This window comes from Lynx canadensis, chromosome B3 (genome assembly GCF_007474595.2).
Source record: "Lynx canadensis isolate LIC74 chromosome B3, mLynCan4.pri.v2, whole genome shotgun sequence".
NCBI classification, from domain to species: domain Eukaryota; kingdom Metazoa; phylum Chordata; class Mammalia; order Carnivora; family Felidae; genus Lynx; species Lynx canadensis.
The window spans coordinates 131,700,351-131,728,070 of NC_044308.2; the positions used below are offsets into that span (position 1 = coordinate 131,700,351).

The 27,720-nt window shown below is 36.3% G+C and overlaps 1 protein-coding gene across 4 annotated transcripts in view; it reads right to left on the reverse strand.

Moving 5' to 3' along the window:
* The window catches only part of EML5 (EMAP like 5), a 179,326-nt gene that overhangs the window by 113,325 nt on the left and 38,281 nt on the right, over window positions 1-27,720 (reverse strand). For all 4 annotated transcript variants that reach the window (XM_030319747.1, XM_032593437.1, XM_036064284.1 and 1 more), the window contains 4 exons: window positions 24,903-25,088; window positions 23,312-23,447; window positions 21,596-21,797; window positions 4,309-4,446 (listed from right to left, as the gene is read on the reverse strand). In XM_030319747.1, coding sequence (XP_030175607.1) covers window positions 4,309-4,446; window positions 21,596-21,797; window positions 23,312-23,447; window positions 24,903-25,088 — 662 coding nt within the window. The remainder of the gene's footprint in view (window positions 1-4,308; window positions 4,447-21,595; window positions 21,798-23,311; window positions 23,448-24,902; window positions 25,089-27,720) is intronic.

A 27,720-nucleotide genomic window follows, 5' to 3' on the forward strand; every position in this document is an offset into this window, starting at 1 on the left:
CAAGTCATTTGAGAATCAGTTCAGTTTTCAAATGTGTCTAAAATGACTATGAGGCTATATCAAGTATTTATAAATTATAAAACAAATATAAATGATACAAATATTAATTCAGGAACAATTACTTTGTTGAACAGAAATATAAGAGGACCAAATATGCTGGAAGTAGAAGAAAATGCTGAATTTTAGTTTTTTAATTACTTTAAGGTAGTTTAAAGATTCATACTAAATTTTCATACAATAAAGGAAATAAAATCACAGATTTTTATGATGAAGTTCCTTGGAAATACTGAGTTTATGAAAAATGCTTAATTACAAACACTGATTTTCAAATAAATTTTTATAATCAGACAAATGTGCAAAATTACATTCAAGAAATAAGGAAAAGAGGAATTGATTTGTATTCAGTAAGACACTTGAATGTATATCTTTATATAGGCACCGCTAATTATTTTTATTTTAACCTCTTCGAGCTTTTTTAATACAGTACAAATTCTTCCCAATTAATGACCATTTCAACCAGTAAAGTTAAACAATTTTTTCAATGATGCCTTATAACTGAGTTTTAGTTTGGGACACACTGTATTGCAGATGCCTCTGAGACATCCAAGTGATGTTAAATAAACAACTGGAAATACACAGCTGGAGTTCAGAGGAGAGATGAGAGTGAGAACTTGGAACGTATTTGGAACCATCAGGCTACGGCTGGAAACTGAAACTGGAGGCAGGATAAGACTATCTAAGGGAGAAAACACAGTAAGAAGAACAACAAGCCTAGGCATGAACTTTGATGTCCTCCAATACCTACTGGTAGGCAGAAGATAATGAGCCTATAAAGAAAATGGAAGCAGGAGAAGTAGGCTGAAAAGAGAAAGAGAATTAACATTCAAGGTCTGGGAAGAGGATGTTTTGAAAAGGAGGGGGTGGTAAAGGGGGCCAAATACTGCTGAGTATCAACCTAGATGAAGACTGATGTTTCCTGGCCTTAGAGACAGGGTAGTGCTAGCAAAAGCTTTTTTCTTTTTTTTCTTTTTTAAAGTTTATTTTATTTATTTTGTGAGAAAGAGAAAAGAGAATGTGCCAGCATGAGCAGGGGAGAGACAGAAAGAGAGAAAGAGAGAGAGAGAGAGAGAGAGAGAGAGAGAGAGAATCCCAAGCAGGCTCTGTGCTGTCAGTGCAGAGCCAGACCGGGGACTCGATCCCACAAACCATGAGATGGTGACCTGAGCCGAAATCAAGAGTTGTACACTTAACCGACTGAACTACCCAGGCAACCCCTATCCTAATCCTTATAAAGTTGACATAATGTGGTAGTGACATGGTCAGAAAGAGACAAATGGCTAGCCACTGGCAGAATCTAAAATGACAATGTTTTTACAACCAAAGCCTACTCCATACCCTGCAAGAAACTTTATTCTATCCCCCAGGAAATTTGTTAACTGTGCTTATCAAGCTCTTCCTCTAAAGTCTTCCTAACTATTCATGAGAATGAATGAGTGCCTCTGAGGAGTCTGCTGTGCATCACACCATGCAGCCCACCATAAGTCAAAGTTTTACATGTATATATCTTCTAATTTTAAAAATATTTGCACTTTTTTCATTTAATTCCACGATATTAATGTTTATTTTAATATAAAATTGGTAACAGTTTTTATCACAAGGAAGAGATGCTCTAGAAGTTATGTAACTTTGTGCTGGCACATCACCTTGTACCTCAATTTAAGAATCAGTGTGGGGGTGCCTGCACGGCTCAGTTGGTTGAGCATTCGACTCTTGATTTCAGCTCAGGTCATGATCCCAGGGTCATGGGATCAAACCTTGCATGGGGCTCCATGCTGGGCATAGAGCCTGCTTAAGATTCTCTCTCTTCCCCTCTGCCCCTATTCGCCCACGCACTCTTGTGCACATGCTCTCATGCAGGTGTTCGTTCTCTAATAAAAAAAATTTTTTTTAAATAAAAAAGGATCAGTGTATTAGGGGGAACCTTGGATGGCTCAGTTGGTTAAACGCATCCAACTCTCGATCTCAGCTCAGGTTTTGATCTCAGGGTCGTGAGTTCAAGCCCCACATTGGGCTCCATACTGGGCCTGGAGCCTACTGAAAAAAAAAATAGTAATAATAACCAGTGCGTTAGATTCAAATCTATTCAATATTCCTCCAGTCATAATATGAGGGTACGTTAGTACAGCTACACTTAATGAATTTTGCTTTATGGTATAGAGAATATATACCACAAACCAAGAAGAAACAGTGACCAGGTGAATTTAGGATTAAGAATATTGAGTTACAACAATAGCCAAAGTATGGAAAGAGCTCAAATGTCCATCAATGGATGAATGGATAAAGATGATGTGGTATATATATACAATGGAGTATTACTCAGCAATCAAAAAGAATGAAATCTTGCCATTTGCAACTACGTGGATGGGACTAGAAGGTATTATGCTAAGCGAAATTAGAAAAAGACATATGACTTCACTCATATGAAGACTTTTAAGATACAAAACAGATGAACATAAGGGAAGCAAAATAATAAAAAACAAAAATAATATAAAAACAGGGAGGGGGACAAAACATAAGACACTCTTAGAGAACAAAATGAGAGTTGCTGGAGGGGTTGTGGGGGGGGGAATGGGCTAAATGGGTAAGGGGCTTAAGGAATCTACTTCTGAAATCACTGTTGCACCATGTGCTAACTAACTTGGATGTAAATTATAAAAATAAATAAATTATAGAAAGTAAAAAAAAAAAAAGAAGAATATTGAGTTAAAGTTTTGTGGTTAAACTACAAAGGCATGCAGCAGTCATAATCACCACTCCAGTGATCCTGTCAGCAATGTTGGACTCAGTTGCTTAAACATTGACTTATTAAAAATAAGAACTTATTCACCCAGTTACTTGCAAATAATTGAAAGGTGAAATAAATGTACAATTAACAAAAATAATCACTATTTTTAATGCATACAAGCTAAACAAGAGGAACTCTTAGACATTTTCCAAGCATCTCAAATTCTTGGTTGCAAAACAATGTAAATGTACTTAATGCCATTGAATTTTGAAATATGGTTAAGATGGTAAATTTTATATTACACATATTTTATCACAATTTAAAAGACAGTACAAGAGAAAAATCTTACCATATCTCATTGTAAAAATCTGTCCCAGAAAAGAGTCAGTGTCTAGAGAAACGGAGAAGTACAAAAAAAAAAAAAAAAAAAAAGAAAGAAAAAGAAAAAAGAAACAGAAGTACAAGAGAACACGAGGTACCTGAAGAAGCAAAAGATGTTTTATACAGTTGAAAGAAAGAGACTGAGGTAGAAAGAAACAGGCTGGAGATGGGCACTACTGGCTATGTTAAGGATTATGAACTTCCACTTAAGGACAGTGCTAAGCTTTTATCGTATTTTAGGAAGAGGAGGACTGCAAACAAATGTGTTTCAAAATAGTGAACTGAAGAGTGAATAAGAAAAAGTCTTGAAAGAAGCAAAACAGGAGGTAAGGAGACCTGCTGAGACACTATCGCACCAATCCAGTTAGGAGATTGCAGAAGCCCATACAAGAGTACAATGGTGAGAATGGGAGGAAGCAGATTAATTTGAAGACTACTCAGGAAGTAGATTCTCCAGAACTCTGTGATTAACTACACAAGGGAGGCAAAAGAGAGAAATGAATTAATGATTTCTGGACTGGGAAACTAAAAAGGTGGTCCTACCACTCACTAGGCTAAGGAGAAGGATTCTGTAAGTATATATGCTTATGAACACACATGGATCTACAGCAAAGTTTTTAATAGCTATATAGAATTCAGTTGAATGCACCATAACTACAATTCAACACAGGATGTTAACTGCTTTAACAAATTCTTTCAACTTTTCTAATGATGCAAACAAAAAAAAAGTAGGCATTTTTTTTCAAAGAATAAAGCTACAAATAACAAAAAACATTTCACCCATTTTTAACTGCCCCAAGGCTACCCCCCACCCACCAGTAATGGCAGAGGATCACTACTGAAAATCAATACTACCAAGGAATGGAAGTCAAAACCCAAATTTGTAGCTCAAAATTTTAGCCATTAATTCACTAAACATTCTTAACCCCTAAAACCAAGGTTTTTGAGTTAACCACTTTCTGACAAAGCCATTTTTATTAATATACTTAATATTCAATAAAAGTAATATCTGATATATATGTGTGTATGTGTATATATATTAATAAGAAGGGAGGGAGGAAAGGAAATGGGTAAAAACAATGAGTATTATATAGTCTCACTTAAAAAAAATTACTGTTTTTATTTCTACTCCAATATCATACCTTACTCTAAGTACAGTGAATGAGCCATCCTTCATTCCAAGGGCAAGATGGATTCCATCTACATTTACAGCTGCACAACGAATTGGTTCTTCCATATTACACCTTGCTATTAGTGCATGATCTATTAGACTCCATATCCTGTAACATTTAATTAAAAGAGTAATTAACCACTGTGTGCTTAAAAAAACTCTATGAAAAGATTTTGATTAAAATAATCATCTCATTTTAAGAAAGTAATATGAATCTAGAATTTTAACACTTTGCTTTGTCAGAAGGAGATCTTATTTATGAAAATAGGAATACTGTTCATATTTTAAAAGATAAGAATTCCAACTGTAATGACATCAAGTTTTTCCAATCATTCATTTTAGGTAGATGATTTCTACTCTGATCAAAGGGGATACACACACCCACACATGTATATATACATATACACATACATACATATGGTATATATAAGGGGTGTGTGCGTGCGTGTGGTATAGCGGTATACGGTATATACTATATATATAGTCTTAAAATTTTTTTTAAACATTTATTTTTGAGAGACAGAGAGAAATAGAGCATGAGCAGGGGAGCAGCAGAGAGAGAGGGAGACACAGAATCCGAAGCAGGCTCCAGGCTCCAAACTGTCTGCACAGAGCCCGACACGGGGCTCGAACTCACAAACCGCGAGATCATGATCCAGCCGAAGTCGGCCACTTAACCAACTGAGCCACCCAGGCGTCCCTATAGTCTTTAAACTTAAGAGTAACATTTAAGACTATGCAAATTCAGAGTCTGTTCCAGACTCTAATGTTAGAAATCTATAATGGGTAAGTAGAAAAGGCCATTGTTTGAAAAATTAAGAATTATACTTCTAAATAACCTAAAGGACAAAGAAAAAATACAAATGAAAATTAGTTAATATTTTCAAGTTATAATAAAATGTTTCATATCAAAACTTGTGGGATTCAAAGAAAAAATACAAATGAAAATTAGTTAATATTTTCAAGTTATAATAAAATGTTTCATATCAAAACTTGTGGGATTCAGCTGAAATAGTACTTAGGAGGAACTTTAAATACAGATATTGTAAAAACAAATGCTACAATTTAATGAACAGAAATCTACCCCAAGAGGTTAGGAAAAGATCAGCAAAACTAGATTTTTTAAGTGTTTTTAGAGCAGTGTTTTTTTTTTTTTCAATATATGAAGTTTATTGTCAAATTGGTTTCCATACAACACCCAGTGCTCATCCCAAAAGGTGCCCTCCTCAATACCCATCACCCACCCTCCCCCCCCACCCCCCATCAACCTTCAGTTTGTTCTCAGTTTTTAAGAGTCTCTTATGCTTTGGCTCTCTTCCACTCTAACCTCCTCTTTTTTTTTTTCCTTCCCCGCCCCCATGGGTTTCTGTTAAGTTTCTCAGGATCCACATAAGAGTGAAACCATATGGTATCTGTCTTTCTCTGTATGGCTTATTTCACTTAGCATCACAATCTCCAGTTCCATCCATGTTGCTACAAAGGGCCATATTTCATGCTTTCTCATTGCCACGTAGTACTCCATTGTGTATATACACCACAATTTCTTTATCCATTCATCAGTTGATGGACATTTAGGCTCTTTCCATCATTTGGCTATTGTTGAGAGTGCTGCTATAAACATTGGGGTACAAGTGCCCCTATGCATCAGTACTCCTGTATCCGTTGGGTAAATTCCTAGCAGTGCTATTGCTGGGTCATAGGGTAGGTCTATTTTTAATTTTTTGAGGAACCTCCACACTGTTTTCCAGAGTGGCTGCACCAATTTGCATTCCCACCAACAGTGCAAGAGGGTTCCCGTTTCTCCACATCCTCGCCAGCACCTATAGTCTCCTGATTTGTTCATTTTGGCCACTCTGACTGGCGTGAGGTGATATCTGAGTGTGGTTTTGATTTGTATTTCCCTGATGAGGAGCAACGTTGAGCATCTTTTCATGTGCCTGTTGGCCATCCGGATGTCTTCTTTAGAGAAGTGTCTATTCATGTTTTCTGCCCATTTCTTCACTGGATTATTTGTTTTTCGGGTGTGGAGTTTGGTGAGCTCTTTATAGATTTTGGATACTAGCCCTTTGTCCGATATGTCATTTGCAAATATCTTTTCCCATTCCGTTGGTTGCCTTTTAGTTTTGTTGGTTGTTTCCTTTGCTGTGCAGAAGCTTTTTATCTTCATAAGGTCCCAGTAATTCACTTTTGCTTTTAATTCCCTTGCCTTTGGGGATGTGTCGCGTAAGAGATTGCTACGGCTGAGGTCAGAGAGGTCTTTTCCTGCTTTCTCCTCTAGGGTTTTGATGGTTTCCTGTCTCACATTCAGGTCCTTTATCCATTTTGAGTTTATTTTTGTGAATGGTGTGAGAAAGTGGTCTAGTTTCAATCTTCTGCATGTTGCTGTCCAGTTCTCCCAGCACCATTTGTTAAAGAGACTGTCTTTTTTCCATTGGATGTTCTTTCCTGCTTTGTCAAAGATGAGTTGGCCATACGTTTGTGGGTCTAGTTCTGGGGTTTCTATTCTATTCCATTGGTCTATGTGTCTGTTTTTGTGCCAGTACCATGCTGTCTTGATGATTACAGCTTTGTAGTAGAGGCTAAAGTCTGGGATTGTGATGCCTCCTGCTTTGGTCTTCTTCTTCAAAATAACTTTGGCTATTCAGGGCCTTTTGTGGTTCCATATGAATTTTAGGATTGCTTGTTCTAGTTTCGAGAAGAATGCTGCTGCAGTTTTGATTGGGATTGCATTGAATGTGTAGATAGCTTTGGGTAGTATTGACATTTTGACAATATTTATTCTTCCAATCCATGAGCACGGAATGTTTTTCCATTTCTTTATATCTTCTTCAATTTCCTTCATAAGCTTTCTATAGTTTTCAGCATACAGATCTTGTACATCTTTGGTTAGATTTATTCCTAGGTATTTTATGCTTCTTGGTGCAATTGTGAATGGGATCAGTTTCTTTATTTGTCTTTCTGTTGCTTCATTATTAGTGTATAAGAATGCAACTGATTTCTGTACATTGATTTTGTACCCTGCAACTTTGCTAAATTCATGTATCAGTTCTAGCAGACTTCTGGTGGAGTCTATCAGATTTTCCATGTATAATATCATGTCATCTGCAAAAAAGTGAAAGCTTGACTTCATCTTTGCCAATTTTGATGCCTTTGATTTCCTTTTGTTGTCTGATTGCTGATGCTAGAACTTCCAACACTATGTTAAACAACAGTGGTGAGAGTGGACATCCCTGTCGTGTTCCTGATCTTAGGGAAAAAGCTCTCAGTTTTTCCCCATTGAGGATGATGTTAGCTGTGGGCTTTTCATAAATGGCTTTTATGATCTTTAGGTATGTTCCTTCTGTCCCGATTTTCTCGAGGGTTTTTATTAAGAAACGTTGCTGAATTTTATCAAAGGCCTTTTCTGCATCGATTGACAGGATCATATGGTTCTTATCTTTTCTTTTATTAATGTGATGTATCACATTGATTGATTTGCAAATGTTGAACCAGCCCTGCATCCCAGGAATGAATCCCACTTGATCATGGTGAATATTTCTTTTTATATTCTGTTGAATTCGGTTTGCTAGTATCTTATTGAGAATTTTTGCATCCATATTCATCAGGGATATTGGCCTGTAGTTCTCTTTTTTCACTGGGTCTCTGTCTGGTTTAGGAATCAAAGTAATACTGGCTTCATAGAATGAGTCTGGAAGTTTTCCTTCCCTTTCTATTTTTTGGAATAGCTTGAGAAGGATAGGTATTCTCTCTGCTTTAAACGTCTGGTAGAACTCCCCAGGGAAGCCATCTGGTCCTGGACTCTTATTTGTTGGGAGATTTTTGATGACTGATTCAATTTCTTTGCTGGTTATGGGTCTGTTCAAGCTTTCTGTTTCCTCCTGATTGAGTTTTGGAAGCGTGTGGGTGTTTAGGAATTTGTCCATTTCTTCCAGGTTGTCCAGTTTGTTGGCATATAATTTTTCATAGTATTCCCTGATAATTGCTTGTATCTCTGAGGGATTGGTTGTAATCATTCCATTTTCATTCATGATTTTATCTATTTGGGTCATCTCCCTTTTCTTTTTGAGAAGCCTGGCTAGAGATTTATCAATTTTGTTTATTTTTTCAAAAAACCAACTCTTGGTTTCGTTGATCTGCTCTACAGTTTTTTTTAGATTCTATATTGTTTATTTCTGCTCTGATCTTTATTATTTCTCTTCTTCTGCTGGGTTTAGGCTGCCTTTGCTGTTCTGCTTCTATTTCCTTTAGGTGTGCTGTTAGATTTTGTATTTGGGATTTTCTTGTTTCTTGAGATAGGCCTGGATTGCAATGTATTTTCCTCTCAGGACTGCCTTCGCTGCATCCCAAAGCGTTTGGATTGCTGTATTTTCATTTTCATTTGTTTCCATATATTTTTTAATTTCTTCTCTAATTGCCTGGTTGACCCATTCATTCTTTAGTAGGGTGTTCTTTAACCTCCATGCTTTTGGAGGTTTTCCAGACTTTTTCCTGTGGTTGATTTCAAGCTTCATCCCATTGTGGTCTGAAAGTATGCATGGTATGATGTCAATTCTTGTATACTTATGAAGGGCTGTTTTGTGATCCAGTATGTGATCTATCTTGGAGAATGTTCCATGTGCACTCGAGAAGAAAGTATATTCTGTTGCTTTGGGATGCAGAGTTCTAACTATATCTGTCAAGTCCATCTGATCCAATGTATCATTCAGGGCCCTTGTTTCTTTATTGACCGTGTGTCTAGATGATCTATCCATTTCTGTAAGTGGAGTGTTAAAGTCCCCTGCAATTACCACATTCTTATCAATAAGGTTGCTTATGTTTGTGAGTAATTGTTTTATATATTTGGGGGCTCCTGTATTCGGCGCATAGACATTTATAATTGTTAGCTCTTCCTGATGGATAGACCCTGTGATTATTATATAATGCCCTTTTCATCTCTTGTTACAGCCTTTGATTTAAAGTCTAGTTTGTCTAAGTATGGCTACTCCAGCTTTCTTTTGACTTCCAGTGGCATGACAAATAGTTCTCCATCCCCTCACTCTCAATCTGAAGGTGTCCTCAGGTCTAAAATGAGTGTCTTGTAGACAGCAAATAGATGGGTCTTGTTTTTTTATCCATTCTGATACCCTATGTCTTTTGGTTGGCTCATTTAGTCCATTTACATTCAGTGTTATTACAGAAAGATATGGGTTTAGAGTCATTGTGATGTCCGTAGGTTTCATGCTGGTAGCGATGTCTCTGGTCCTTTGTCTCACAGGATCCCCCTTAGGATCTCTTGTAGGGCTGGTTTAGTGGTGACGAATTCCTTCAGTTTTTGTTTGTTTGGGAAGACCTTTATCTCTCCTTCTATTCTAAATGACAGACTTGCTGGATAAAGGATTCTCAGCTGCATATTTTTTCTGTTCATCACATTGAAGATCTCCTGACATTCCTTTCTGGCTTGCCAAGTTTCAGTAGAGAAATCAGTCACGAGTCTTATAGGTCTCCCTTTATGTTAGAGCACATTTATCTCTAGCTGCTTTCAGAATTTTCTCTTTATCCTTGTATTTTGCCAGTTTCACTATGATATGTCGTGCAGAAGATCGATTCAAGTTACGTCTGAAGGGAGTTCTCTGTGCCTCTTGGATTTCAATGCCTTTTTCCTTCCCCAGATCAGGGAAGTTCTCAGCTATTATTTCTTCAAGTACACCTTCAGCACCTTTCCCTCTCTCTTCCTCCTCTGGAATACCAATTATGCATAGATTATTTCTCTTTAGTGCATCACTTAGTTCTCTAATTTTCCCCTGTACTCCTGGATTTTTTTATCTTTTTCTCAGCTTCTTCTTTGTCCATAATTTTATCTTCTAGTTCACCTATTCTCTCCTCTTCCTCTTCAATCCGATCCATAGTTGTCTCCATTTTATTTTGCAGTTCATTGATCGCATTTTTTAGCTCCTCCTGGCTGTTCCTTAGTCCCTTGATCTCTGTAGCAAGAGATTCTCTGCTGTCCTTTATACTGTTTTCAAGCCCAGCGATTAATTTTATGACTATTATTCTAAATTCACACATTTTTGATCAGTTCATTAGCTGTTGTTATTTCCTTGACGTTTTTCTGAGGGGAATTCTTCTGTTTCGTCATTTTGGATAGTCCCTGGAGCGGTGCGGGACTGCGGGTCACTTCCCCTGTGCTGTCTTGAATAACTTACGTTGGTGGGCAGGGCCGCAGTCAGACCTGATGTCTGCCCCAGCCCACCGCTGGGGCCACAGCCAGACTGGTGTGTGCCTTCTCTTCCCCTGAGCAGTTTTTTTTTTTTTTTAAACATTCTATTTGTTGATGTTTTATAGGAAAAATGATTTTGTATATTGCTTTTATAGCTAGGAAATTTGTTAAACTATCTTTTTAATTCCAATAATTTCTCTGCATTTTCTTGATTTTATACATATATAATCATAACATCAGCAAATGACAGTTGTTTCTTCCATTCCAAACCAAATATCTTTATATAAATATATTACACAGATATAGCCTTACTGTGCTGACAAAGATTTCTAGTCTACAGCTGAATATAATGGTGACAAATATAATGGTGAAAGTCGACATCACTGTCTTCTTCCTGATTCCAAAGGAAAACTTTCAGTATTTCAATAACAATTATATTTACCAAAGACTTTATGCTCTACCACAAGGGTCAGCAAACCACAGCCTGTGGGCCAAACCAGGACCACTGTCTGTTTTTGTACAGTCTGGAAAGGTAAGAATGGTTTTTACATTTTTAAATGGTTGGGACAAAAATTTTAAATGACAACGTTTTGAGATATGAGAGAATTCTAGGAAATTCAAATTTCAGTGTCTGTAAATCAAGTTTCATGGAAACACAGCCACACTTTTTGTTTACATGGTTGCTTTCATACTGCAGAGGCAGAGTGGAGTTGTTGCCAAAGGAACGGCAGATGGTATGTGATGTTCATATCACTTTGTACTGCCCCTTCCATGCACTACAAATTGCAGTGACAGAGTTACAAGCTGACAGAATTTCAGTGCTAGGTGTATTAATCACATATACCCATTGTGTCAAAACAAGAAGAAAAAGAGAAAAGTGAACTTCACAGGTTGCATTTTTAAGGCACAGTGGAGCATGAATTATATCGTTACTGATTTAGATGGTACAGCACTGTATTATGCAATAACACTATAGCTGCTCTAAAAAAACACAAATACAGATTAACATTACTGGACTAAGTACTCATCACGGTATCTTTGACTCACAGGAAAGCAATGATTAGAAAAATTCAAATTTAAAAATTAAAATGTGATGTCAACAAAAGTTAAGTTTCTAAGTGGCTTGTTAGCCAAACAAGGAAAGCTGTTTCTTGGTAATGGATTAATTATATTATTTTAAATTGCAGTGGCTAAAGAAATGTGTCCAGAGAAAATAAATTTAAGGTTATTAGCTTTTAGGTCAGAAGAGTTTCTCAAAGAGTTGAAGGTGTTGAAAAAACCACCAACAGTTAACTAAAAACAAGACAAACAATGTTCAGTGGTTTCCCTGAATTCTGGTGAGTCAACAGATGTTAACAATGCTACTCGGTTATTTATTTGAAGAGTTAATGCCAAGTTTGAAGCAATGAAAAATTAGTTTCTGTCACTAGTCGGTGTGGAACAACTACAAGCTAGAATGTTTTCAAAGACGTAAGTGAAAAAGCACTAAACCAATACAATGTAAAGTGGCATTAGATGGGGCTGAAAAACATGGATAGAAAAAAACAGCCGTGGCAAACTTACAAAGCCTATTAAAATGTAAGGTTTTGTTCAAAAAGCCTACAATTATTCACTGTTTTTTTTTTTTTAAGTTTATTTATTTTGAGAGAGAGAGAGAGAGAGAGAGAGAGAGGATATCCCAAGCAGGCTCTGTGCTTTGAGTGCGGAGCTGGAGGCATGGCTTGATCCCATGTCATGAGAATCACCAAACCAAAAGTCAGATGTTCAACTGAGCAACCTGAGCCACCCAGGCACCCCTCACTATATTATTCTTTAGCAAGTATTTTGCAAACAAAACAACAAAAAAAACTGAATCATGTTTTGAACCAATAGTTCTGAAGTTTTGTCAGGAACAGAAGCTCAAAATCCTGACTTGCTGTACCACACAGCAGTTAATGGCTTAATTAACAGTGGTAAAGTATTACTATGCTATTTTGATCTCACAGTCTAGAATGAAATTTTTCAGAACCAGAAATGCCCTCAATTACTATTATAAAAACTTAACAGCTTTGGAAATTAGCTTTCACTGAAGATTTGATGCTGTTTCTTAATGAATTCAATCTAAAGTTACAATGTAAAAGAAGCAATTTTATGTAAAACTTATACCATGGTAAAGTTATCTTGACAATAACTAATGTTGTTTGAATAACATCATCAAACAGCTTTATACTACTCTTCCTGTGCTATCAAAACTTGAAACAAGATCTCTATTCCCACACAAATTACAGGGGATATTTTTTCAGAGGTGTTTTAGCAGAGTATGCTGGCCTACATTCCATGGGTGTGCCTTGAGGTTTTTTTTCTTTTTTTTTTAAATGTATTTATTTAAACTCAAGTTAGTTAACATACAGTGTAGTACTGGTTTCAGGAGTAGAACCTAGTGATTCATCCCTTATATATAACACCCAGTGTTCATGCCAACAAGTGTCCTCCTTAATGCCCATCACCCATTTAGCCCATCCCCCTACCCACCACCTCTCCAGCAACCCTCAGTTTATTCTCTGTATTTACGAACCTCTTATGATTTGCCTCCTGTTTTTATCTTATTTTGCCTTCCCTTCCCCTATGTTCATAATGTTTTGTTTCTTAAATTCCGTATATGAGTGAAATCATATGGGATCTGTCTTTCTCTAACTTATTTCACTTAGCATAAAACATTCTAGCTCCATCCACTTCATTGCAAATGGCAAGATTTCATTCTTTTTGAACGGGCCCTGGGTCTTGACATCTGCCCCCATGCCCTAGGAGAAAGCTACAAAGGTCAAGTTCAGTCAAAGGAAGACAAATGCCCTCAAGGCAAAGTGGCATTGGCCTGCTTGTGCTCCTAAATTCCCATTTTCTTTCACAATTTGGATAATAGTTCTTTAATATCTTGACTATTCCTTGAAGATTTTACATTTTAACCAACATTTTTAGTTGTTTTCAATGCAAGAGATCCTTCCCAATAACTTCCCCAACAAAACAGAAACCGAAGACTGAGCAATTACTTCTAAAGGACAAGCTGCCTTTTTTCCAACAGCTATGCAACTGGTAATAGCAGTTCTCCTAAAATGAATTATAAGATAGTTCCTAACAAAGCACATGGGTAAGTGTAATCCCACACTAAATTTCCAGGTGGACACAGAGCTATGGCATTTCCCATCCACAGAGAACTGAGTAGCGCAATGACAGCAAAAAACAGGATGGATTAACACTGTTATCTAGAAAGATTAGGTTGCATATTCCACTTTATTTCTTATACTGAAGTAAATTTTACACAGGTTAGCAGTTAAACATACAAAATAAAGCCATTAAAACACAGAAGCATATACTGAAAACTTTTTTAACTTTGCAGATTTCTCGATGGTAGAAAACTCAGAAATCATAAAAGAAAATATTGTTCAGTTCATAAAATAACAAAAAAAACCCATTTGTGTGGCAAAAAACCTAAGCAAAGTAAAAAGCAAGTAACAAATTGGTGAAAATTATTTTCAACTTACATCAGAAACAGTTAATATCTATAACATATAAAAAACTGCTAACTATAAAGGAGGAAATAATCTACAATCCTACAAAAAATGATAAGAAATGTGAATAGATTACACAAAGGATTCCAGGGAACCAACAATGTTTTAAACTAGTAAATGAGAAAGAATTAAGCACTTTCCTGTTTTCTTGTACAAATTATACCCAAGATAACCAAATAGTTGATGAGGAGAAATTCTTTTTATAGAGATAGGATACCTAACTAATGACTATGAGTGATGAAGTTAAAATACCATATATGAAACATATATGGTTTGCCTCCCTCTCTTTTTTCCCTTTTTTCCTCCTTCCTCTATGTTCATCTGTTTTTTTTCTTAAATTCCACGAGTGAAATCATATGGTATTTGTCTTTCTCTGACTTGTTTTGCTTCACATAATGCACTCTAGCTCCACCCACATCATTGCAAATGGCAAGATTTCATTCCTTTTGATGGCTGAATAATATTGGTGTGCACGCACGCACGTTTGTGTATATACCATATCTTCTCTATCCATTTATCAGATGAACATTTTGGCTCTTTCCATAATTTGCCTATTGTCGATAGTGCTGCTACAGACATTGGAGCGCATGCGTCCCTTCAAATCAGTATTTTTGTATCCTTTGGATAAATACCTAGTAGTACAATTGCTGGGTCATAGGGTAGTTCTATTTTTAACTTTTTAAGGAAATGCCATACTGTCTTCTACAGTGGCTGCACCAGTTTGCATTCCCACCAAGAGTGTAAGAAGGTTCCCAAGGGGGCTAAAAATTAGTCCTTAGGGATGAAAATTTTAAATAGTATAATGGTTTGTGGCTCTCTAATGGGCCAACATACAAAAACAGAGATGTACTTTTTGTGGTGTTAAAATTTCACATGAAGGGGGTATAATCTGGGGAAAAAATATCTAAAAATTCTCATTAGGAAAACAATTCAAAAAAGGTTCAGAAACAGTGAAGTAGATAATAACCATCAATGGCTGCTAAAATGATTTAAAAAAGAGAATACACATTAGATACCACCAAACAGGGATACACGTTACCATCTAGGAAATATTCTTGGTTAAAATTTGTAACTGCATCTCGTCAAATCTCTAGACCTACTTATCAGTTTATACAATAAAGGGAAGAGAGAATGTATTAAAATACAGTGAGTGTGCAAGTTGGCCAAATCCAGAATGTGGGGAGCTCTGGAAGGTGAATACTTAGTTTCTTCAACAAATAACTTAAGAATAAAAAGGGGGAGGGAGGATGGAAGCTACAGAAAAAGATTTAAAGGACATATCGACAACCAGGCACCCCAAGTTAAACCACAAATTTCTGATATCAGGTCCTGGTTAAGACATGAGAATTTGCATTTCTTATAAGGAATATTGATGCTGCTAGTCCAAGAACCACACTTTGAGAACCACTATCATAGACCATCTGCTAATTTCTTTCAAATTTAGACAGATGTGAGATATTTTAAAGTAATTAGAGAAAAACCAATGAGCTAATAGAAAATAGGCAAAGAACTTGAACAGACAGGTCAGAGAAAAGGAAATACAAATGTCCTCTAAACATAAGTAAACATACTCAACACCTCTCAATATGAGAGAAATGAGTGTTTTCACAGCATAACAAAAGATCATTTCATACCTTTTGGGATAATTAGTGCTGCCATGGGTATGGGAAAACAGGCACTGCCATACGTTATATGGCATATATACGGTTATATACATACGTTTTCACACAGCATTCCTTTGGGTCCTTAGAGTTAGGCTCCAAGGAAGGTCCATATACTACAGTTGTTGATATGTCCTTTAAATCTTTTTCTGTAGCTTCCTTCCTCCCTCCCCCCTTTTTATTCTTAAGTTATTGAAGAAACTAAGTATTTGCCTTTCAGAGCTCCCCACATTCTGGATTTGGCTAACTTGCACACTCACTGTATTTTAATACATTATCTCTTCTGTTTATTGTATACACAGGTATATAAATGGTTATTGCCTCTATACAAGACATTATCTATCAAAATTTAAAATGCATACATCATTTGAACACTAAGAAGTTCCACAGAGATATGCATGTTTACACATGTACAAAATAGCATAGTAAAAGGACATTCATTGCAAGCACTGTATTTAATAGCACAAAACTGGAAGAACCTAAATTCTCATCAATAATGGACTAGGAAGATGGTAGAAGGATCCTAAGCTTACCTCCTCACATGTATACATGGAGGCAACAGCTACATGTAATACAATTCACTCTGAAGATAACCTGAAGATTAACAGGACAGATTGACTATGGCTAAAGACATAAAGTAGCAGTCAAAACGGGAATGGTAGGGGGAGCAGAGACATAGTCGGGTACCACACCCCCAGCACAACAAACTACAAGCAGGAGGGATATTCCAGGTACAGAGATCCACCCTGAGGACCAAGGGGATCAAGCCCCACATCAAGTACCCCAGGCCCTTGGTATGTGTGGTAGAAAGATGAGTTCCTATAACATCTGGCTTTGAAAGTAAGTGGGGCTTAATTCCATCAGCTTTGAAAATCAGCAAGACTTTACTCCAGGAGAGTCAGATGGCTACAGGGAATTAAGACTTTGCTCTGCAAGGGACCAGCACACTTCATCACTTGGTCAGAGACCCAGCACAGAAGTAGCAGTTTGAAAAGCACCGGGGTTTATTTATATCTGAAAGAGATTTACTGACTAATTTTAGGGTGCGTGCTGGAGGGGCAGGAATCTGTAGAAGCTTTCTCTGGGAATAGAAGTGCTAGCGAGTACCATCTTCTTGCTCTCCTTCAGCCTGATACTCTGTATCTATCTTGCTAGCACCCCTTGCCCTGCAGCAGGGTTCCCCTGTGGACTCACCTCACCCAACTTACCTGCTCCTGTAGGTGCCCCGATGAAGTGACTCCTACTCCACCATTCCTGGTGAGCAGCCTCAGCCAGGGCTGATGTCTCCCCAAAGTGACAACCACCCTGCCACACCTGGTGGGGAGCCTAGGCCAGACAACCACCCCTCCAAAATGACTCTTGCATCAGAAAAGGGGAGGCAGCCCCACCCAAACAGCATTCCCAGATCAACTGTGGCCCAATCACAATAACAGGGTGCACATGGCTCACACAGGGGACACTTCTGGGTCTGGTTCTGGTGACTGGGAGGGACTGCACTACTGGGCCCTGAAGGACACCTTCTACATAAGGTCACTATGTAGATCAGGAAAAATCAGGAAACGTAGCTCAACTACCTAATACACACAAATAAACTCAGGTCAGACAAAATGAGGAGACAAAGGATGAATATGTCCCAAAATGAAAGAGTTAAGACAAAACCTCAGAAAAAGAACTAAACAAAATGGAAGAAAGCAATCTACCTGATAAAGAGTTCAAACTAATGCTCATAAGGATGTTCACCAGACTTGAGTGAAGACTGGATGAACTTATTGAGAACTGGACCACTTTTTCTACTGTATACAAAAATTAGCTCAAAATGTATTAAAGGCCAAATATAAAACCTGAAACCATAAAACTCTGAAAAGAAAACACAGGAAGTAAATTTGGCCTTGGACATCAGCCTTAGCAATATTTTTCTGGATCTGTCTCCTCAGGCAAGGGAAGCAAAAATAAAAACAAAAAATAAACAATTGGGACTACATCAAAAAAGCTTTTGCACAGTGAAGCCATCAACAAAACAAAAAGGCAACCTACTGAATGGGAGGAAATATTTATAAAAGATATATCCAATAAGGGGTTAATATTTTAAAAATATAAAGAATTCATATAACTCAACACCAAAAGAAATCCAATTTAAAGCTGGACAGAAGACCTAAATAGACATTTTCCCAGAGAAGACTTGCAGATGGCCAACAGACACATGGAAAGGTGGTCAGCATCACTCATCATCAGGGAAATGCAAATCAAAACCACAATAACATAATCACCTCACCCTTGTCAGAATGGCTAGTGTCTAATGACAAGAAATAACAAGTCTTAGTGAGGATGTGGACAGAAGGAACTCTTGTGTCTTACTGGTGGGAGGGTAAATTGGTACAGCCAATAAGGAAGCAATATGGATAGTTCCCCCCAAAATTAATATTAATACCATATAAGCCAGTAACTGCACTTCTGGGTACTGACTCAAAAAACCAAAACCAATAATTCAACAATATACATATATTCCCATGTTCATTGCTGCATTATTTATAACAGCCAAGATATGGAAACAATCTTAAGTACTCATCAACATACTAATGTATAAAATTGGCAAAGAAAAAGTCAAACTTCTACTCTTCACAGATGCCATGGTACTCTACATGGAAAATGCAAAAGACTCCATCAAAAAACTGCTAGAACTGGCACATGAATTCAGCAGAGTCGCAGGATATAAAATCAACGTATAGAAACTGCTGCATTTCTATACACCAGTAACGAAGCAGCAGAAACAGAAACCAAGGAATCGATCCCATTCACTTTTTTAAAGATTAGTTATTTGAAAAAGGGCATGGGAGTGGGGAAAGGACAGAGAATGGGAGAGAGAATCCCATGCAGACTCCACACCATCAATGTGAAGTCCAATGTGGGGCTTGAACTCACACACTGTAAGACCAGACCCGAGATGAAGTCAGACACTTAACCAACTGAGCCACTGAGGCATCCCTCTATCCCATTTACAACTGTACCAAAAACTATAAGATACCTAAGAATATTACTAACCAAACAGGTAGATCTTTAGTCTGAAAACTACACTTATGAAACACTTATGAAAGAAATTGAAGAAGACACAAAGAAAAGGAAAAACATTCCATGCTATGGATTGGAAGAACAAATATTGTTAAAATGTCTATACTACCCAAAGCAATCTATGCATTCAATGCAATCTCTATCAACATAACACCAGCATTCTTCACAAAGCTAGAACAAATAATTCTAAAATTTGTACGGAACCAGAAACCTTGAATAGCTACATCAATACTGAAAAAGAAAAGTGGGAGGCATCGCTATTCCAGACTTCAAGCTGTATTACAAAGCTGTAATCATAAAGACAGTATGGTACTGGCACAAAAATAGACACATAGATCAAGGGAACAGAATAGAGAACACAGAAATAGACCCACAAGTATATGGTCAACAAATCTTTGATGAGGCAATAAAGAATATCCAATGGAAAAAAGTCAGTCTTTTTCCAAATGGTATTCGGAAAACTAGACAGCAACATGCATAAGAATGAAACAGAACCCCTTTTTTATACCATTCACAAAAACAAACTCAAGATGGTGAAAGACCTGGGGCGCCTGGGTGGCTCAGTCGGTTAAGCGGCCGACTTCGGCTCAGGTCACGATCTCGCGGTCCAGGAGTTCGAGCCCCGCGTCGGGCTCTGTGCTGATGGCTCAGAGCCTGGAGCCTGTTTCAGATTCTGTGTCTCCCTCTCTCTGACCCTCCCCCGTTCATGCTCTCTCTCTGTCTCAAAAATAAATAAACGTTAAAAAAAAAAAAAAAGATGGTGAAAGACCTAAATGTGCGAAAGGAAACCATCAAAATCCTAGAGGAGAACACAGGCACCAACTTCTTTGACTTTGGCCATAGCTACTTCTTATTAGACACATCTCCATAGGCAAGGGAAACAAAAGCAAAAATGAACTGTTGGGACTTCTTCAAGATAAGAAGTTTCTGAAAAGCAAAGGAAACAATTAGTAAAACTAAAAGGCAACCTATAACAGGGAAAAAGATATTTCCAAATGACATATTGGATAAAGGGCTAGTATCCCAGATCTATAAAGAACTTACCAAACTCAACACTCAAAAAAAAAAAAAAAAATCCAGTGAAGAAATGGGCAAAAGACATGAAGAGACAGTTCTCCAAAGAAGGCATTCAAATGACTAACAGACACGTGAAAAAATGTTCAACATCACTCATCATCAGGGAAATACAAATCAAACCACAAATCAATACTACCTCACACCAGTCAGAATGGCTAAAATTAACAACTCAGAAAACAATAGATGTTGGCAAGGATGCAGAGAAAGGGGAACCTTACACTGTTTGTGGGAATGCAAACTGGTGCAGACACTGTGGACAACAGTGCTCTGGAGGTTCCTCAGAAAGTTAAAGATAGAACTACCCTACAATCCAGCAATTGAACTACTAGGAATTTACCCAAGGGATACAAACATACTGACTAGAAGAGGTACATGCATCCCAATGTTTATAGCAGCACTATCAACAATGGCCAAATTATAGAAAGAGCCCAAATGTCCATTGATGAATGGCTAAAGAAGAGAAGATGTGTACACACGCGTGTGTGCGCGTACACACACACACACATAAACACACACACACTCTCTGGAATATTATTCAGCCCATCAAAAAGAATAAAATCTTGCCATTTGCAATGACATGGATAGAACTAAAGTGTATTATGCTAAGTGAAATAAGTCAGTTAGAGAAAGACAAATACCATATGATTTCACTCATATGTGGAATTTAAGAAGCAAAACAGATGAACATAGGGGAAGTGGAAGGGGGGAAGAGAGGGAGACAAACCCTAAGAGACTCTTAACTATAGAGTACAAACTGAGGGTTGGCTGGTGGGGGGTGGGAGGTCCGTAGGGCAATGGGCTAAATGGTTGATGGATAAAGGAGGACAATTGTTGTGATGAGCAGTGGGTGTTATATGTAAGTGATGAATCACTAAATTCAACTCCTGGAACCAGTACTACATGTTAACTAACTGGAATTTAAATAAAATCTTGGAAAGAAAAAAAATAGATTAATGGATAAACAAGGTATGGTATATATACAAAATGGAATTGGCCATAAAAAAAGAATGAAATCTTGCCATTTCCAACAACACGAATGGACCTAGAGGATATTAAACTAAGTCAAATTAAGTCAGGAAAAGCAAATACCATATGATTTCTCTTATATATGTAATCTAAAAAACAAACAAAAAAAACCCCAGATTCATAAATACAGAGAACAAACGTGGTTGTCAGAGTGGCGGACGATGGAGAAATGGGAAAAGTAGGGGAAGGAGATTAAGAGGTACAAACTTTCAGTTATAAAATAAGTCACAAGATGAAAAGAACAGCATAAGGAGTATAGTCAATATTGTAATAACTTTGGTGATGACAGATAATAACTATACTCATTGCGGTCAGCATTTTGTAAAGTATATAATTGTTGAATCATTATGTTATACACCTGAAACTAATGTAATACTATATGTCAACTCTATTTTAATTAAAAAAAATAGTTTAGTTGAATAAATTACAGTATATCCATGCAGTGGGATATTATATGACTATTAAAAAGACAGATATCTGTGAACATGTTGATAATGGAACAATCTTCAACTTATGTTATCAAGAGAAAAGAAATCTTGTAAGTTGTTTATTCTATTAAATACCAATTAATTATGTTCAGTTGTATACTGTAAGCTGTTAATATTTAAATCAAAGTATTTTTATGAAGTTTTTATGTTTTTCTAAGGAAAAATTCCAGCCTATGCAATTATGCTATGATCTGCTTACCTGACTGAACGATCGTCACTTCCAGTCACAGCCAAAGGTTTTGTAGGATGAACAGCAAGTGCCCAAAGTTCACCTTCACAATGCCCTTGCATAATTAGGAAAGGTTTATTCCTTTCATGCACCACAATTTCGAAAATTTCACTGTCCTGTGTTCCAACTAGAATGTGGTCACCTCGCCAGCAAACACTCCTCACAGACAAACCTAGTCAAAAGTAAATTGTATTTAAGATCAGTGCTGTAATAACATAATGCCGATCTGCTAAATCAATTTAATTTTTGTACCTTTTACCCCTTAGATGTAAGACAAAAGAAATCTCCAAGTCTTTGATCTACACATTGTCTTCAATTATCCATTTTGTTTGCTATCTGTAATGATAGTTCTCTCTTCCTATATGCCTAATTTCTATCCATCCTTCAAGACATACGTTCTTCTTCCTCATAGACAACTCCATAGTCTGACCACTTCAGCCATCTCAAAATTAATTAAGCAGGAACGACAAAGTAATTGTACTATTTTTCTCTGTATAATAATCTGACTTTTCATGTGTCTATATTTCATTTCTTCCATCTGTTCACTAAAGCATTAAAAAGAGAGACTTCTACTTTTTCTGTATATTCCACAATCCCTTTTATAACCTTAGGAAAGCTAGTGTTTCTCTACTTTCTCATCTGTATCATGTGGCCAACATAAAGATACTGTGAACTTTACAATGTTCTTGTAAAGGTCAAATAGGACAAAGTGTCAAATTATTTTGCAAACTTTAAGGTACAATAATGCTCAACAAAACAGAATGAAAATAGTGTAACAGTTAACATTTACTAGATGATTATTATGTGCCAGACAGTCTTCTAAACATTTTATACATATTAAATTAGCTCATTTAATCCTAGGAGACAGTCTTATTCTCACTTATGGAGGAGATTAAATATGTAGCCCAAGGTCACCCACCTAGTAAGTTGACTGAAATAAGGCTTAACCATAGACTTCTGCAACTTCCAATCCTAAGTACCGCTCTAGTGAATAAAACTTTTATTTTTATTGTGAAAGACTGTTTTAATATATCAATTTTTTAAGTCCCTAAAGAAGAAAAAATCTCTCAATTGAACAAAACTTTCCTCAACCCTCAACACGTTTTATTTTCAACAGTTTGCTAAATAGTTATATTTAGCATTCTAACAGATAAATATTTTCAAAATCCAAGGTTACCTAAGCAAGCCCTTATCCCATCTCTCTGTAAATCCCATTTTATTTTTTTTTTAATTTTTTTTTTCAACGTTTATTTATTTTTGGGACAGAGAGAGACAGAGCATGAACGGGGGAGGGGCAGAGAGAGAGGGAGACATAGAATCGGAAACAGGCTCCAGGCTCTGAGCCATCAGCCCAGAGCCTGACGCGGGGCTCGAACTCACAGACCGCGAGATCGTGACCTGGCTGAAGTCGGACGCTTAACCGACTGCGCCACCCAGGCGCCCCTGTAAATCCCATTTTAATAAGCATTAGACATATACAAGAATCCATGTCATAATAGTAAACCTAGACTGTCTTCAGGCAAACTCTCCTCTTCAATAAAAGGAGATCAATTAAATCTATACAGTAGGAACGGGCAAATTTAAATATCATTTATATTTATAAAACCTACATTTATATTTACTAAAAGAAACAGACAATCCTTGGTACATTTAGAATTTGTCTAGTAGTGACACATTTGTTATTACCTTTGTATCCCTGGTCTGTTTCCCTGAGATCAATCACAGTAATCGGTTTAAAAGTTAAATCCCAAAGGCGAATACAGCCATCTCTGCCACCAGTAGCAAAGCCTTCTTCACAAGCATTCATACTAAAAATTCCTGCCTAGCGGAGAAAATAAAATAATTTAACAATATGTACTCTTTAAGAAAATCTGTAATGTAGGCAGAAACCCACTTTAAAAGATTTTGGTATGACAGCAATCAACAAATACAACAGAAGACACAAATGAAAATCTAGAAATAAATCTATGTATACATGTATCTATGTACAATATATGACCAATGATATGGACATATAGAGACATATATAAAGTTAAACCTTATACCACGTATAAAAATGAATTGTAGACATTACATTCTAAATGTGAGAAATAAATGTTAGAAAAGAGTCAAAAGAACATTTATATAACTTTGAGCTATGAAAGACCTTTTATGCAAGGCAGTTTACCCATAAGCCATAAAGGAAAACAAATTTTTCATATGACAAAAGATATCATAAGCAAAGGCAAACAGATCGGGGAAATATCTGCAATATGTATGACCACTGAAAGGTTAATACCCTAACATACAAATGAATAAAGAAAACCCACGGACAAAAATAACAAAAAAGAGCAAAGGGTAAGAAAAACCAATTAATAGAAAAGGAATTTCAAGCAGTCAACAAATATATGAAATTACATATATTTAGGAAACAAAATCAAAACAAGAAGTTACTACTTGTCACCCAGAAAACAAGCAAAAATTTACAACAGTGGTTAAATCCTGCACTGAGGAATATGAAGAGCAAACTGGTATTTTTATATACTGATGATGAAAATGTAAGTTGCCACAACCTTTGTGCAAAAGAATCTGATATTTCTGGTCTTTTGCTTAAAGCAAGTCCTGTTCTAAGTAGTTCTTTAATGTATTTAATATGTAACATATTATATATTTATCGTGGTTCATATAAATACATTTAATAACTTTTCTACTTGAGATCTTACTGCTCACCATGGGGGCAGCTCTGTGCTCTCTAGGTCCCTTCATTATGTGAGGGACCCAACTGCTAAAAATCCCTAATCCAAAAAACACTAAAAAGTTTTAACAACAGATTTTTTCCCAGTTTGATAACTTTTCTATATGAAAATCTCAGGAATTACAAAAATTAAATTCCGTTGCCACTCACTCACTTAATGAAATAATAATAATAAAATTAAAAAGGTATATTTTTTCTAGAATATTACCCACAAGAGTTCTAGCTTTATTCTGTTGTAGTTAATCTAGAATACTTTTACTGTTGAATTTAATAAGCTTTTTATCAATAACACTCTGAGGAAGATACAAATACCAGAGCAATGGCTTGAACAAGGTAGTAATTACACTAATTTAATAAATATCTACATGTCTAATTGCATAACACTTCTTCACTGAAATCTTGAAAACAGGCTAATTCAGTTAGAACAACATTTTTCAAGTAACTGAACTGACTAGAAGGTCTGCTACATTACATAATCTTTTGCTCTACGACAAGAAGGTAAGCAGTTATCGAAAAGTGTTTAAAATATTTAAATATACTTACAGTATGGGCTCCTTGTATTGTCCTTATAAGATTGATTCCTTTCCAAACATATATATCCCCATTAAGTGCACCAGAATATGTTAATTCATCCCTTGCACAGGCCAGGCACAAAATTGTCTGAAGGTCACCAGTTTTACCAAAGACCCCTCGTTTTGGGGTCAGAGCATTTCCACATAAACTCCAGAACTAAAAGGTACACAGTATAATCAAATTACCAAAGAATGCTTATAAAATAAAGTAAAATATTTCTAGTACTTTGAAGCTATATTAGATTAGCAGACTAAAAATTACCTAAGAAATTCCCTTATGAAACATTAGCTTTCAAATGTTCACATCCTCATCCTAGTGTTGTCAATAGCTATATTATAGCTGATAAGCCACTGGTTTCAATCCTTATCTGTAAGAATAAGGGGGGTGAACTAGATTATTTTAAAAATAGGCTATGCTTCCCCCCTTCGGTTTCTGAAAAAAATTTACATGAAACTCAAGACATTGAAAGACTTGGCTATGGGTTAGCAATGAAAATGAAGATAAGACATCAGACACTCTTAGGAAAGAGGACCAACCTAACGTCCAATCTTTGATGAAGTTAGTAAAGATGGGGGGAAAATGGTGTTCTCACTGATATTTTCAAAGCTGAGCAATTCTTTTACTTGTAAAGCTTAAAAGATACACATTTGGAATAATTAGTTCATTCTTAGGAGAAAATGGGAAGTCAAACATAAATCTTCATGACCAAGGTTTTTATTCTTTTATGTGAATTCAGGTAAATTTTAATAGTGTGTAGAAAGAAATAAACAAAAATGGATTAGGGCATTGATATACAGAATAAATAGTTTTGCATAAAGAAATTTGGCCCAGAGAATAAATTCAACTTTATAGTAAGTAAATTACCACTTAAAATAACATTGATTGTTACATACTTAAACATCTCCCCTCATCTGTTGAGATCTTATTTTAAGACCTAAAGATCTTAGTTTAAAACCCAAAGCCTCAGTGCACCTGGGTGGCTCAGCCGGTTGAGCGGCCAACTTCGGCTCAGGTCATGATCTCGAGGTCCGTGGGTTCGAGCCCCGCGTCAGGCTCTGTGTTGACAGCTGTGCTGACAGCTCAGAGCCTGGAGCCTGTTTTGGATTCTGTGTCTCCCTCTCTCTGACCCTCCCCCGTTCATGCTCTGTCTCTCTGTCTCAAAAATAAATAAACGTTAAAAAAAATTAAAAAAAAAAACCTGAAGCCTCAAAAAAATTATGATGCTTATCCATTCAATAATGAATGCTTTAATCAATGAATTTTTATGATTTTTCATTCTAAAAGCCCCATGATCCCTTTGCACAAGGATAGCTGGTTCTCTTCCTATCAGCAAATCCCTATTTCAACCTACTATTTATTTTCATCTAGGAGTGATTCTCAAATTTGGCTGCACATGAGACCTCACCTAAGAGAAATGATAAAACATAGTATGCTGGGCCCCCACAGAGATAAACTGAGACAGAATCTCCAGAGAGTCAAACCCAGGTATCCAAAATTTTTGATGCTCAGAGTAAAGCACTCATGTTCTATAATCCAGATCAATGCTAGCTAACAGAACTTTCCACGATGATGAAAATATTCTCTTTCTCTATACATACATACATATATATATATATATATATATATATATATATATATATACACACACACAAACACACACACACACATTGTCCAATAGAGTAACCACTGGATACATGTGGGTCTTAAGCATTTGAAATGTGATGACTGGGGTGACAGAAGAAGTGATTAAACTTTATTTAACTTTAATTAACTTAAATAGCTACATGTAGCTAGTTGCTACTATACTGGCCAGTGAAGTTCTAGATCATCTTTGGGACTTCATTTCCTCACGTGTACTGCCTGTAAAGACATCTACCATAATTTCCATTGACTCAACTACAAGAAAAGAAATGTCACTCAGTAAAAATATAGTTTAATTCAGAAGAATCATGTGTTTAATATCTGAAAATGGAACTTTCAGTTTTATTTATAATACAAAACAGTAATGTTTATTAATTTGCCAATAATTTATTAAGCATTTTATATCAAGAATAACAAACACCATCTTGTTCATCACAGATGAAAAAGACAAAAATGTCTACCTTTGCAGTATTTGTACTACCCTTGCAGTAAGGTACAAATCTATGCTAGATTTCTACCTTAAATCTAGCATAAAGACTTTTGCTGAGTATCTGTTAAAGAAATAAAGACTTAATACTACTCATTATCAAATCAGTACCAGAATATCAAAACCAGAATTGCAGTGGCAGCTAAAGATGCTTTGGAGAAAATGCAGATGGAGTAAGCATACCAAAAGAAAGGATGTAAACACAGAACCTTACTTACTAGGAATTAACTGTTGTAAGGAACTGTTATATCAGACAGGGGAAGAAGCAAGTATTTCCAATGTGCACCAGGGATTTAAAAGTAATTGTAAACATAAGAATGAATATCACCACTGACTATATGGGCTTCAAAACCTGAACTATAATTATAAAACAAAATTCAGAGCTTTCATAAGCATAATAAACAGTGGCTACCAAAGGGTGAGGTCAAATCAAAGAGTAAATATAGAGAGAGGAAAAGATAATACTGTCAGAAAGATGACCAGGTGCTATGTGCTAGGAACTGACAAGCACTTGAATAAACACTGCCTTACTTAATCCAATCTACAAGGATTATATAGATTATATAGATTATATAACATAACAGCAGCCATATTTTTAAGATGTGAAAAAAGCTCAGTGAGGCTACATGACTCATCCCGGGTCAAACAGCTAAGCTGGTA